The sequence below is a fragment of the Micropterus salmoides genome, unplaced genomic scaffold, assembly GCF_014851395.1.
Source record: "Micropterus salmoides isolate LMB-PRFRI ecotype aquatic unplaced genomic scaffold, ASM1485139v1 Ms_hic_scaffold_14, whole genome shotgun sequence".
NCBI classification, from domain to species: domain Eukaryota; kingdom Metazoa; phylum Chordata; class Actinopteri; order Centrarchiformes; family Centrarchidae; genus Micropterus; species Micropterus salmoides.
Genome location: NW_024040485.1, coordinates 19554643 through 19568766, shown reverse-complemented (window position 1 = coordinate 19568766; position 14124 = coordinate 19554643). Strand labels below are relative to the sequence as shown.

General features: G+C 45.3%; 2 protein-coding genes across 3 annotated transcripts in view; one reads left to right on the top strand and one right to left on the bottom strand.

The window, feature by feature from the left end:
* LOC119902924 (protein unc-13 homolog A-like) overlaps positions 1-3760 on the top strand; it is a 33695-nt gene extending 29935 nt beyond the window's left edge. Inside the window, exons 40-41 of one of the 2 annotated variants that reach the window (XM_038719322.1) lie at positions 94-250; positions 599-3760. In XM_038719322.1, coding sequence (XP_038575250.1) covers positions 94-250; positions 599-887 — 446 coding nt within the window. In that variant the 3' untranslated portion in view covers positions 888-3760. The remainder of the gene's footprint in view (positions 1-93; positions 251-598) is intronic. The other variant, XM_038719323.1, reaches the window with a different exon arrangement.
* A 1700-nt stretch (positions 3761-5460) lies between these two features.
* On the bottom strand, positions 5461-13799 carry LOC119902919 (RNA-binding protein MEX3B). Its single transcript, XM_038719314.1, has 5 exons — positions 13547-13799; positions 13215-13340; positions 12090-12663; positions 10252-10505; positions 5461-10078 (listed from the first exon to the last, which is right to left on the bottom strand). Exons 3-5 carry the CDS (start codon positions 12595-12597, stop codon positions 8861-8863), a joined length of 1980 nt encoding a protein of 659 aa, XP_038575242.1. The 5' UTR covers positions 12598-12663; positions 13215-13340; positions 13547-13799; the 3' UTR covers positions 5461-8860.
* Positions 13800-14124: the final 325 nt, after the last annotated feature.

The window sequence follows — 14124 nt, the reverse complement described above, 5'->3', positions numbered from 1 at the left end:
CTGCAACACTGTCATTTATTATCCTGTGCTCTGTTGTTATTGTCTTCTCCTCCCTTCGTCCTTTATCTTAACCTACTTTCTTTCATCCTTTAGTGGTGGCTGCTAATGACCTAAAATGGAAGGCGCAGGGCTTCAGGCCCTTTGTGGAAGTCTACATCATCGGCCCTCACCTCAGTGACAAGAAGAGGAAATTTGCCACCAAGTCGAAGAACAACACCTGGTCACCCAAATTCAGTGAGAGCTTCCAGTAGTGAGTATCTACCATTTCTGTAGGATTTCTGCCTTTTTTCAGCCACATGTTGAGTTAAATTATTGCCATTGCTTTGGCAAATAATGCAACAGGACCGACAGGAAAAAATGCAACACAGCATACTAACAAAACCATCATACTATAAATTGAAGTAGACAAAAGAAACATTAATAATGCAGAAAAGACAGTAAGATAAAAACAACATGTGTGGTTACCATTCAGAGTTAAATAGGTGGAAGGAAGAGTTTGAAATGCTCTATTCATTAATATTAGTTTTAAAACAAATCCACTTAACGAGGCACACAGACGTGAAGTAAAACATGGATTTGATTCTGTCTTCTGTTTCAGCTCCTTGGGCACTGAGGTCGGTCCAGAGAGCTACGAGTTGCAGGTGTGTGTGAAGGACTACTGCTTCGCCAGAGAGGACCGCACCGTGGGCATTGCCTTGCTGCAGGTGAAGGACATAGCCAGCAAGGGCAGCGTCACCTGCTGGATGCCGCTGGGCAGACGCATCCACATGGACGAGACGGGCCTGACGGTGTTGCGCATCCTCTCTCAGCGCAACAACGATGACGTGGCGAAAGAGTTCGTCAAGCTCAAGTCGGACCAGCGCTCAGCCGAGGAGGGCCGCAGCTGAGGAGGGGAGGGGGCTGAGAGCGCGAGGACACGCGTGTGTGCGCAAAGACACCAGAAAAAATACCCGAAATACATCGTGTTATGCACATATATAGAACTCACATCTACATAGACAACCATGTGCAATACACAAGCACACACGAAAAATGCTCAATTGTACATATATCTGCATACATTATGCAACATTTACATTGCAATGTTATCAATGCAAACATGGAGGAATATGTTTATAAAAATTCACGTTTCATTTTGAATATTTCAACAGCTCAGCTCAAAGCAATTGTCAGTCCCTCACTCAATTTTTCCTAGAACACATCACACCTTTTATACGCTGTACACTTAGATGTAATCCAAGGCAGCGCAGAACAACAAAACCATGTGAATAGATTGAGAACGACCACTTTGCACTTTTGCTTCTCTGTGTCTTCAGGAGAGCAGTCCTTACCTAGATATGCTCTGTCCGTATGTCCGCTTGTCTGACTGTGTGTCGTTCTTCCAGTCCGTCATCCCCCCCCCCCCAAGTCCTTTGCTCTGCGCTGTCTTCCCACAGTGTGATGTGTTGTGTACGTTGGAGGTGGTCTGTTGGAGGCACTGATCTAAGATCAGCTTTCCTATTGCCCCAAAAATCCAAATAGAGAAAAAGAACACTGACCTTAGATCAGTGTTCAGGGGCAACACCACCACTAGTCTGTCCTGTCATGTGCTAACGTCCTGCATGTTGACCCCAGGAACACTGTGACTGACTTTGCTGTATGGCAACTGTTCCTCTCCCCACACATAAAAGATGGGTGCCACAAATATTTTACCTGTGTGAGCATGGTGCACATATAACCCTGGTACGATAAGGTTTTATAATTATTACCTGACTCACCTTCATTATCATGGAGAAAACACACCGACGGTTGGGGGGGAAAACGTTGAGCCTGATATGTGCTGTGTTGATACGAGCGAAAGTTGTGGCCATTAAAATACAAACAGCAACACATCACAACAAACGAAGCAATACCCCAGTGTCTGACACATCCACTCCCTAGAGTGCACATGAACTCCAAAAAGGGCTACAGGACCAGTGGACTGGGATGTCAGTTTACGCACTAACACATACTGCCCATGCTTCTGTTGGCAAATTGACCCACAAGCTTCCCCGCCACGTGCCCCTAGTCTGCCTGCGCTGCCATACAAACCCCGCCACATTACAGACAAACCCCGATTCAGAAAGTCTCTAATGAGTAACGCCGCGGAGGAACTTGAAAATAAATCCATGTGAAGCCTAAAGGACACATGATGCTCAGTGGAATGCGTTCCCTCCTGATCGCCTGCACACGTATCGAGACCTGTCTCTTTAAGGCAATAGTTGTTTGTATGTATGGTCACTGAACAAACCCTCTGTGAACACTGCTGTGTCTTTTGTTATTGTGTGCATGCATGTGTGTGAAGGGGTGTTTGTATATATATATATATGTGTGTGTGTGAAGGTGTTTGTGGGCTGATTGCCACACCTGCAAAATGGGCTCTGAGATTGTGAGCAATATATTGTACCTACATACCTAAATGTATGCGCTGTCAACATAACTACAGCAGCACCAACAGCAATATCCACATCCACGGAATGGGAAACTTGTGTGTAAATCACTAAGATATTTTATTTCTGGACTTCCTATTCCTGTTGGATGTGTGTAAGCTTGTTCTCACATGTTTTGGATAACAGAGAAAGATAAATGTTTTGTCCTTGAATTCCTATTTGCCTTTAGTAGGACCAAATTTGCACATTTGTTGATTTTTCAAACAAAGAAGCCATCAGAGTCACCGCCAAGCATTTATGTTGTTTAAGCATTAATGTTAGTTTCAGTCTTGTCATGTGCGTAAATGAACCTCTTTAAACGGTGAGCAAACACTCCCGGCTGTAGTCCGGCTCATCTTGTAGTCTCTTTGTGAAACATGAGTAGTGACAGTAGGATTAAACGCTGCAGCAGGTTTTCCTCTTGCTGTGTGGAGCCACACTGGACGTCACTGCTGGCCTGCCACATGCTGTCTTTACTGAAAGCTGTTCAATTCTACCAAAAACAAAGCTTCTGAATGTTATTTTCCCTCAGCAGAGCCTTCTTTCTACAATCAAAGTGTTTGTTCAATCCAAAAGCATGACTAGCCTGGAGGACACAAACTCATGCCTTTTAATTTAGGCGATCTTTGGGCAAACTAGCCTTTTGAAAGGATCTTTTACCACCCCGTTTAACTCACGGTGCAGTTACGTTGTATGTATGTGTCGTCTAAGTAATCCCAGGGCTCAGGACAAAACTTGACGTGTCAGGTCGAAGATGAAAAGGCAAAACAAGAATACCATAATCCATCATCTAGTTTGGGGCTCGTTGGTTGCCTGCTTCATGTATGTATGTACGCACACAAACACACTGATGAGATGCACACCTGCACACACACACACCAATCTCTGCTCAAGCACAAAAAGGGCATGTGTAAGATGACACACATGCATGCATGCACGCCGACAAAACCCCGTGGAGACCAATGACGCCCACCCTGTGAATAGACTCAACTTACAATGCATGATGGGAAAACTTTATCGTGCCAGCACGTGTCTCTTTGATGTTGACTTTTTTTTCCCCCCTTGTTTTTAATTTCCAAAGTTGTGTCATCAATGTTTTGTTTTTTTAAAAGGCTTGTGAATACGTCATCTGTAACCAATATGAATGTAGTGTGAACACAAAACTCGCATGAGAGAATTATTTTCTACTAAGGACGTTTCTAATTTGTTTCTTATCATCACTGATCGTTCTTTAATGAGGATGAAGTGGAACTGGAATGCAGCCTGATTGTGACCTGCTTCCTATTAAAAGGACATTTGTGTCACAATCTAAACGTCTGCTGTATTATTCCTCCTGTAGTGCCTGAGAATCACACTGCTGTAGTTTGATTTGTATCCAGTTATTAAACCTCAAACTCCATGCGTGTTACACACCTAAAAGGAGTCTTCAAAGCAATAAGTTATGAAAAATTGTGGATTTTAAACCCTTCGCAAAAAAAAAAAAAAAACAGTCTTTCAGCAGATGCTGTTCCCTCTCAGATGGAGACAGCAGGGTGTTGTATTGACCCAAACCTTCAGCTGGAACAACCAGCTTCCGCTTCAGTGAGCGCTCAGTCTGTTCTCCATGTGACCTCTGACCTCTCTGAGGAGGAGGGGGGAGGGGAGTAGTAATACACCACCACTTTACACAAGTTGAACCAGATGTTTTGGCTCCTTCTCAACAGTCCGGAGCAGAGGAAAGAAAGCCCCGTTTCAGTTAAATAAAAAGGCAGTAGGAACATTTTTCCTCTTAAGTGCACACAGACAGACGTGTTAAAGGGGCAGCTCTTGTTTTCACACGTTTTAACATTTGTACCTGCATGAGATTAAAGTAAAGAAACCGAGCCTGCTGCTGGTGATCCTACTTTTGATTTGGGGATGTAACTAATGAATATTTTCTGTATTACTCGATAAAATATTTGGACTATAAAATGTTGGAAAATAGTGAACATTTTCTGGCACATTCTCCAGAACCCCTTCTTCAAATATATATATATTTTTAAAACAACCAACAGTGCCACAAAATATGCAGTTTACCTTAATGTAAGGCAAGAAAAAGTAGCAGCCTAACATTTGAGAGGCTGGAACCTTCAAACATTTAGCATTTTTGCATGTAAAATTACTTGAATCAATTTGCAAAATAGTGAAAAATCTCCAAATTGACATCCTTAATTTGCTTGTTTTGTTAAACCAGCAGTCTATAACCTAAAAGGCATTTAATTATGATATAAAACAGAGCAAATCCTCAGAAGCTTAAAGTTGCTAGAAAAAAAAGGCACTTTTGCTTGATAAGGGATTTTAAACACCTGAATTTACGTTCTTATGAGTAATCATCGCATTACTTCTGACAACATAATGCATTTATTCTAATACCACACAAATACCTAATTCTGTAAATGTTGGATCCAGGCCCTCCCCACTGTTCTTTGAATTTCCTCAATAATTAACTGTCTGGTGTCATATTTACAGAAACATGCCCAAACTGCAGATTTGACACTCACCTTTATTCATGCTTTGATCTGCTGCAGGTGTGTCTATACTGCCACCATGTGGAAAAGATGCAGATGGTCCGGTCTGCTGCACATTTCTACTCCAAACAGAACAAGAAATAAAGACAAGACACACAAGTTCTTATTTTACAGTAAAAAAATGAAACCAAAAACAAGACTTTATTAAAGAAGCATAAAAAATAAAACTCTTGATACATTTCTGATAACCGTCAAGTCAGCTCAAATTATATGATCATACAATTTTTCTGGCTCACGGTTAAAAGGTCCATAAACTTTCAAATAAAATATATTTCAATTTTAAAATTTCTTCAATAATTTTCTCATTGTTATAAATTGCCTATATGTAGTACACAGGAAATAAGGAAAATAAAAAATGGAAAATAAAAATAAATTTGACGTAATAAAAGGGTCACATTACTGTCTGGGATATTTAGGTAAGCAAATAAATTGTAAAAAATAAAATGTGTAAAAAGTTTTTTTTTTTATTTTAAAAATTATTAACTAATGCCAGGTGGCTTGAAGACATGCAGATGGTTAACTTACAAATAATGATACATGTTCTTTAGAAACTACACTTATCTTCAATTAAGTCATTTTGCTTTTTGAAAACAAGATCCCAATGATTGTATTCAGGGTATATATACACACACACACACACACACACACACACACACACACACACACACACACAGGTCAGGCCTGCAACCTAGTTTGCTGACCTTTTACATTTTGGTTCTGCATACAAAGAGAATTAAAGCAAAAAAATAGGAGAGCGGAGGCTTGAGGGGTGTCTGTCACCCCTTACTGGCGAGGCTCTCTTCGCACCCCCTCCCCTCTAATCACAAAAAAAAAAGGTCAGAGGTCACTGGTTAGCATGCCTCAGGAAACCCTGTTTTCAAACCTTAAGGAAGGAAATGGGGGAGGGGGACACGTTTGGCTAAAAAAAAATAAAAATCAGCAGTCAATCTGAAAAATTCTGTACCTTTTTAAACAATTAAACTACTGTACATTAAACCCTAACATTCTCTCAATAGCCAGAAACATCCCAGTGCAACACCAGGATTTACATGAGACCAATCTGGCAAACACCACATTTTATTCCGTTAACACGTCCACTTGGGACGGTTTGAAGTTTGGCCTCAACAGACTCTCACAACGGTCACGACTGATCTGTTCGTTCAGACACATTCACAGCCCTGCATCTGTTCGGAGTGTGCGCGGGTAAGAGACGAAATGCGACGCTTGACATCAGAGCCCGGCGAGGGGATGGACTGCACGTTCCAGCGAGAACGAGAACAGGGATGTCAGGTCTACAGAGCACTGGAGAACTTTAGTCTGAGAAAAACAAAACAAAGAGGTCTACCCCACTACCAACTGGGTTTGTTCATCACCGTGTTTCAGTAGGGAGTTGCACCAAAGCACCATGGGATAGTCTTCACAAAGACTACCAATTCAGCTCCTGGGCAGATTTTTTACTACACGTGTGGACACATGAATTAGTGTACTGCTGTGCTCAACCAGGACAGCGCCTTGTTAGATTCCTCTGTGGAGCTACTGCCCATGTCACCTAAAGTAGCAAACGAACAGTCACACAGCAAATAAGTTTAACATCGTACTGGCTGGAGCACCAAAGCACAGCAGCAGACCTGCCCATTTTTACCAACTATATACTCAAGTAGAGTTACCCTTTTTTTCCATGGTATTAAAACCCTACAACCCGTCCTGATCTGCGACTGTGTCCAGGGACAAGGACACACTGTGACTGCAACGCCCTACACTCTACCAACAGGATCCGAATGTGATGTGCGTTTGTGTGTGTGTGGGGACAATTGTAATTTAAAAAACAACTCATTAAAAACAACAAGCAAAACATTCTGCAGCTGCTGGGATTTGAACACAGAGAGTGTCTGGAAGCCCTGGATGACCTAGCTACTAGCTGCCATAAAGGATAAGTTGATTCTACCTACTGCGTGAGCCTGAAAATGTGATCATGTGTCTGTGCAGTCAGAGGAAGCCCTTTGAGAGTTAGGTGTGTCATTTTAATTTGTTGGGTCATGGCTTTTCTCATTCTATGAGCTGATTCCATCTATGTTTAAAAAAATAAAATAAAAGGGCCACTGATGGCAACCGTGTACCATCACACCGACATCGCCCAAATCGTACGTACAGTATTAACACTATAGGAGGCAGTTACTGCAAACTCACACTGAATTCTTTTTAAAAACACAAAACAGGATGCAACCGCCTTGTCGAGTTACTTGGAACTGCTATGAAACAAAGGACAAATCTCAAACAACTAACCATGTAGTGCACCACATTTATCCAGGAGTACAGCGTTATATGGGCGTGACAGAGTGTCATCTGAGAGTGCCATACAGCTTTGCTGTGAGAGTGGGGTGGAAGACCAAAACAAAAACAGTAAGAGCTGTTTCTTTCTTCTTTTTTTCTTTTTAGGAGGGGCCGGGAGTTACAGTGCATGAAAAGAAAAAAGAAAATAACAAATGGTTCAGTTGAGCCCCTTTGTTATTGGTTCATGTGGGTGGAGGAGCCACCTCTCCTTAACCTTACTGGACAAAACATTCATGTGTGACATCAGAAAAGCCCTATCTTATCCTAGAGTTGAAAATATGTCTGTGAGCCACACGCTTGACAGTCAAGAGTCAAAGGAAAAAAACCTAGTAGAAAACACTAAATGAGTCGATCTAAGTGTAACAGACGGAAGATGTGAGAGGAAAAATGTGGATGGATCAGAGCATCACCTTCCCATAAGACTGACCTGACAGTGAAGGAGAGTGGCAGAAACCAGACCTTCTCACTGCGAGGGCACACAATGACTCAGATGTGAACAACAGCATGAGTGGGCATTACACACACACACACACACACACACACACACACACACACACACACACACACACACACAGATAGAGAAATGTAAAGGGATGGTCAGGCAGCCCAAACGTTCAGAGCACTGACCTCAGACAGATTCCTACAGATCACTAATGGAGCATTTCTCACCTGTTAAAGGTTAATTTATCTGAATCAATGCAGTGGCCACATTTTAAATGTGGGGCAGACTCATCCAAATTTGATCAAGAATTAAGAGATGGTGATTAACAGCGTTCATTTGGCATTACTGATGGCTAAATTACGTGTGGCAACGACAAAGAGGAATTCATCCGTAAGAGGTCCCTTGGGTGTGTTGCTCTGCTGGGTGCCTGACTACACACCGACCTTTTTAAAAGTTCCAAGCTTACAGAAAAATAGCAACTCTGCCGCTTCCCGCGACAAACAACAGCATGAGTGAGAGCAAAGAGAGAAAGCGAGGGATTTGTTGGAACAGTTTGCGTCCTGTCAAGGACATTGAAATAAGGAGTAGAAAAGTGCAGGCCTCATTGACAGCTTCATCGAAAAATATCTGTTAAGTACAAAAGTGTCTAAAGGAAAGGCTGTGTGAGAGAAAGCAGGCAGAGATCTGAAGAAGCCAGAATGAAGAAATGTCGAGACAGACCAGCGGCCAGCGGTGCAGGCTGCTCCGAGTCAAAATGAAGGCCTGAAGAGAGATAAGACACTAGTTTCCATCCGTAAGTTCACCACCGAGAGACTGTCTGAGCCCCAACCGCCTGCAGACCAGTTTCAATTAACTTCACTCTGAAAATAAGTCATTATTATTATTATTGTTATTATTAATCTTGACAGTTATCAGCAATAAATCAACATCCGTATAGTATCGTCATCTCTATTAATGCATTTATTATGGTCCATCGTGTGTGTGAAAGTTATTAGTGTGAATCTTTCCATCTCCTCCGCCACAGCTGGTGCCCCACTGCAGTCTTCTTCCAGTCTCCTCTCCCATATTTACCCCCCACCCTTCCTGTCGGAGCATTAGGAGAAGATGCGGATGCACTGTGTGGTGGGGGTGTGACAGACGGGGCACTCCGGCTCAGCTGACTGGCAGATTTGCCCGGCACACTCCATGCAGAACAGGTTGTGGCCACAAGGCACCAGGGCTGCTGTCACCTCGCTCTCGAAACACACAAAGCAGTCCCTGTTGATCCCGGGGCTGATGCCGACCAGGCCTGTGACCCCGGGGCCTGAGCCGCCTTTCAGCCGGCTCAGCATCCCAGAGCTGAGACCCACGGCACTGCCGCCTCCCTCGGAGTCAGTGGGCGAGCCGCCTGGCAGAGAGGACGCCGAGCAGGAGGAGTAACCGGTCGACGAGCCGCCAGAGCTGGAGCTTGACGCCCCAGAGAAGGAGCCGCCTCCTGCGCTGCCAGACTGTAGCCAGGAGAGAGTGCTGAGGGGATCGCTCTGGGCACGACGGGCCAGCGGGTGATCCAGCGGGCCCACGCCCGTGTCCTGAGGCAGAGTTGGAGACAATCGTGGAGTGATGGCGCCACCGCTCAGACCGCTGCTGTTGCGACGCAGAGGCTGCTGCTGGGAGGCGCTGGCCGTCTTATTGCCTGTTCCACCGTTGACGAAAGGTGCCCAGATGTTGGAAGCGGTGAACTCAAAGCCCAGCTCATCTGAGGAAGCCAGCCCTGGGGTGGAGTCGCCCCCAAAAGTGAATCCTCCACCAGCACTGCTGGAGCCTGTGCTAAAAGGGCTGGTAGGGCTGCCTCTCTCGTTGGCCTTGCGAGTGGCGCTGAAGTTGTCTGAGCTCATCCCACCGTTGTGCGTGTGATAGGCGACCGAGGAGGACATCTTCCGGCTGGAGGAGTGGTGCATGGACATGGGAAGAGGGGGAGGTGGGGAGGGCGGAGGAGGTGGGGGGGCAGAATGGTGACCAGTAGCCCTGGACCACAGAGATGCCCCCAGTCCTCCGCTCAGGGCGCCCAGGCCTTCTAGACTGACATCAGTGCCGTTGGTGTGGAAGTCATTGTCTCCCTGCAGGTCTACGAAGGTCCCAGTTCGCAGCGTGATGTGGGTCTCGATCTCCTCTCTTGCTCTGTCCACGTTCTCCGGCATGCCGGTCACCTCGAACACCGGGTCTTTCTCTCGACTGGGTGTCACGATGTAGGTGTGAGTCTGCTGCTGGATGCGCTTGATAGTTGCTCCCTTTGGTCCAACAACTAAACCAACTACTCTGTAGGGCACCCTCACCTGGATCAGTGACAAGATAAATATTTTAATGTCTGAAAGAAAACAACAGATTTCAAACTGCAGGATACAGAGAACAGAGTTGTAGTTTAAACAGATGTTATACATCCAATTATTCCTTTGTTACCTGGCCGAGTAAAACAAATACACAGCATGATGAGAAAGCCAGGGGGTACCTGTATGGTGGTCTGTCCAGGCAAGTGTGGAGGTCCAGGAAGAGAGCTGCCGCCGCTGCCTCCTCCTCCAGACCCTCCGGCTTTGCAGCGGGACGCCCGGATCATAGAGAAATGCTCAGCCGCAGAGACAATTTCGCGTTTGGCCATCTCCACATCCTCCCTGCGTCCTGTCACGATGAACACTGGCTCCTCACCTCTGACTGGAGTCTTTATGTAGGTATTTGTTTTGGCACGCAAGGCCTTGATCTTACAGCCTGTAAGGTGCAGAAGCACATAAACATCAGTTTTATAGCAAATGCCAAAATACTCTTTATATACACTCAAACACACGCCCACGCACATATACACACATTTATTTATAACAAAGCCATACATGTAAGTGTGATTATATTATATAGTCTAATGAGACTGGTTCCAATATAAAGTTTACCTAGTTAAAACAAATGAAATCTAATACAACAGCCCTACAATAATCCCTACTTTCATGAATGTTCAGTTTTTCTTAGAATTGAGTGTGTGTGTGTCTGGCTTTAAAGGTGGTTTTGGAAGTAGTTGTTTCTAGCATTTAGTCGCTCTTAATTAATAGTGGTGGATAAAATATTAGAAACACCTCCAAAAAGTGAAGCCTCTAAATTTATCATAAATCTGAATCAACACCTCTCTGAAAACGGTGTCAACAAAGAAGTATAACCTTCACAAAGACAGTGTAGGGATTGATCAGATGACATTAATACTGTAATGAACAGGCTGTTATGTTACATACACAGTGAACTGAAAAAAGTTCCAATACATTTTTAATTGACTATTGACAAATAACTGTCGTTATTTAAAATGGCAACTGACCCCTTTGACATGCGCGTTTTCACATCATAACAATATCAGCTGAAGCAAAACGCTTGCAGGATGTTCACGAAGAGTCTGCGTATGCCCAAACATTAAGTCACTAGCTGCTGCACCGCCTGTTGTCAACTCATGCTGCTCCAGCAGCAGCCGTGCGCACTGTTACTTTAAATATGGACGCTTCGTTCCCGGCAACCAATAGGGCGCGCGGAGTGTGATGTCATTCTGGGAAGCAGAAAGCATGGCTTTTTCAAACAAAGAGAACAATGCCGTAACCCTACCGCGACAGAGACGGCGAACCGAACCAGCAACACGGCTCTGTTTAAAGTCTGAGACAAGTGTCGATAAAAAAAAACAACAACAAAGAAAAATTAAATGTATAAAATGCCGCGGCTCACAGGCGAGCAGCAGCAGCAGCATCGGCAGACAGAACTGGGTGCAGGGCGTAACACCGCCCAGTCCCGTGTTTGTGCGCCTGCTGCCCCGTTTCAGCCTAAAATCTGCTCAGCAAAGACAATAATAATCTGTGATAACCACATACAAGAGTCAGGAATGAGAGATCGGCGTTCAAAGCGGCCACTTTGGATCTGTGATATATAAAATGAGCGTGTGTCGGTATATTTCCTTTGTTTGGTGCAGGCTGCTAGACATGTCCAGACTCCCGACAATCTGCCGCTTTGTCTGACCCTCTCCCACCCCTCCCCCTCCATCCTACTCATCAAACCACACTCCTCTCAGTCACTATGTCAAAGCATTGTCTAAATTACAGTTAAGAAAGGACATGTAAATACAGCGAGTATGGCTTTTTTACTAGAGTATCCGCATTATGCTGGTTAAAGACTGAAATGGTGAGTGCAGTCCGCCCAGAGCACCAAGCTCAGGCTGTAAAAGTTCAGAGACCCTCCTCTCACCGGGCTGCCACCCAAACAAAGAACAGCCAGGCTTGCATGCTGCCCGAACGAGCGGTCCACAAACATAAACACCAAATAAATTCTTACCTTGTCTCCCCACGATTTCGGCCACATGTTCAGAGCTGGGGACAGGCACACATTCAGTCATGTTGACACTTCTTTTCCTGCTGCAGAGGACGGAGCTTTGTTCCCCGTGGAGCATCGGGTGCGAGCCGGCCATGTGGTACCCGCCTGAGCCGTAGTACTCCGGGGATGGAGAACAGGACGTCGGCGAGTCCCGGGACCCGCTGGGATGCTCCAGCATCTGTAGATCCACGTAGCCCCCTCCGCCCACGCCGTTACAGCCGTCAGAGCCCGGACCCTGGGTCCCATCCAGAGTGTCGACCAGCCCGCCGCCTACACCACCACCGCCCCCACAGTCCACCTTCTCCAGGGCCATGAGTGACAGCTGGTCCAGGGCGAAACGGAGCGCCTCTTGGTGGTCCTCTTCCCGGGACTCCTGGTCTGTCTCTCGGGGCAGACCAACCCCGTTGTGCTGGCTGCTGATCACCACGTCGTGGTCCATAATCTCGGGGTGGAATAAAGGGCTAGGCATAGTCTCTCCGTGGATCTCACATCAGATCACGGATGCCTGTTTTGTTGGGAGTGAGCGCACCCTCTTCTGAAATAATAAAAAAAAAGGAATAAAACAAAATTCAAGTGTTTGTTTGTTATTAAAAACACACAAAACAGGGCTGTGGATAAGCAGAGTGGAGCCACCGATCATCCACAAACAGCAGCATGCATTAGTAGTGCTGATTTGGGCGCCTTGCTTTGTCTGTTGTTGCTTCTTGTCTGACAACTGAAACCATCCTGGAGGCTGGTTGTTTTGTCAGGATAAAGCATGTCCGCTTTAACACCAACGAACTAAGTCTTTTCCTCCGCACACATGAAAAACCTGCGTGGCACCAAGCCCGGGCACTCGTGTGCTCTGATCGATATATAAAAAAAAATACAAATAAATGAAGGATATATGCTGTTGTTAGCTCCAACAGCCAAGCTAACAGGCTAGTCCCACATAGTCGGCACTCAGTCACGTTGTCGACCCCTTTGTTTGGGAGCACCACAGCTAGCTGGTTAGCTCAGTTCTGACAGTCGAACTTGTGCTCATTCTCAAAGGCAGCCGCGGTGATTTTTTAAAATTAAACAAGTGTGAAAAGCATGTGGACTTACTGTATCTTGCCTTTGTCGACGAGGTCCTCTCTTCGCGTGTCGCCCAGCTCTTGAGGGAAAGATGAGAAGCAGCCAGGAGGAGGAGGAGACCAGTGCTGTGAGCTAGCGGGTTAGCTAACCAGCAGGCTAAACGAGGAGAGAGAGAGACAGAGAGAGAGAGAGAGAGAGGGAGGGGGGGGCGTAGGAGAAAAACGTTTAAAAACGAAAAGAGGGCAATGTTGTTGTTTTTCCTCTATCTCGAGAGTCAGAGCATTTTCCTGGGAGTGTCACTGGGTCTTCATGCTGCGTATCGTCAGGGAGACCCACAGCCGAAATTCAAGGTTAGCTGTTACCTTTTAGTTAAAAAAACACAGTGGTGATTCTCGGCTCTCTGCTGCTGCTGCCTGACCCCGGTCGGTCCGCCGCCTTTGTCTCGCCAGGCGCACGCCGCTCCGTCTCCCGCACACGGCACTGACGTCACCCGCGACACAACAATGGGTTCAAAGGCCACATGCAGCAAGGGGGAGAGCATCAACGCGAAGCCACTGGGTCACTGCTATTGTGTCTGTCAGTCTGCGGGGCACTATTTTATCCCCCTCTCTTTAAATGCATTTTTTTGTTGCATGTTTTTAAAAAATGTGGTCATGGTTGGGTGTGTTCATCATGGCTACCAATGAGGTGTTTTGGAGTGGTCCAACACCATTGGATGATGCTTATGCAGTATGTGCGTGTCTGCATTTATTTATGCTTTCTAGGTAATAAAACAATTAATAATTAATGCAATAAGTGCTAATAGCACTTACTAGTATGTATTGTTGCTCTTACTAAACAAAGATTATTATTACAACTAATATCTATTGTTAGTTGTAGATCTTTTACTGTATTGATGCTTGTATGTTGTTCCTCAAATGTATGTCACTTTGGATAAAAG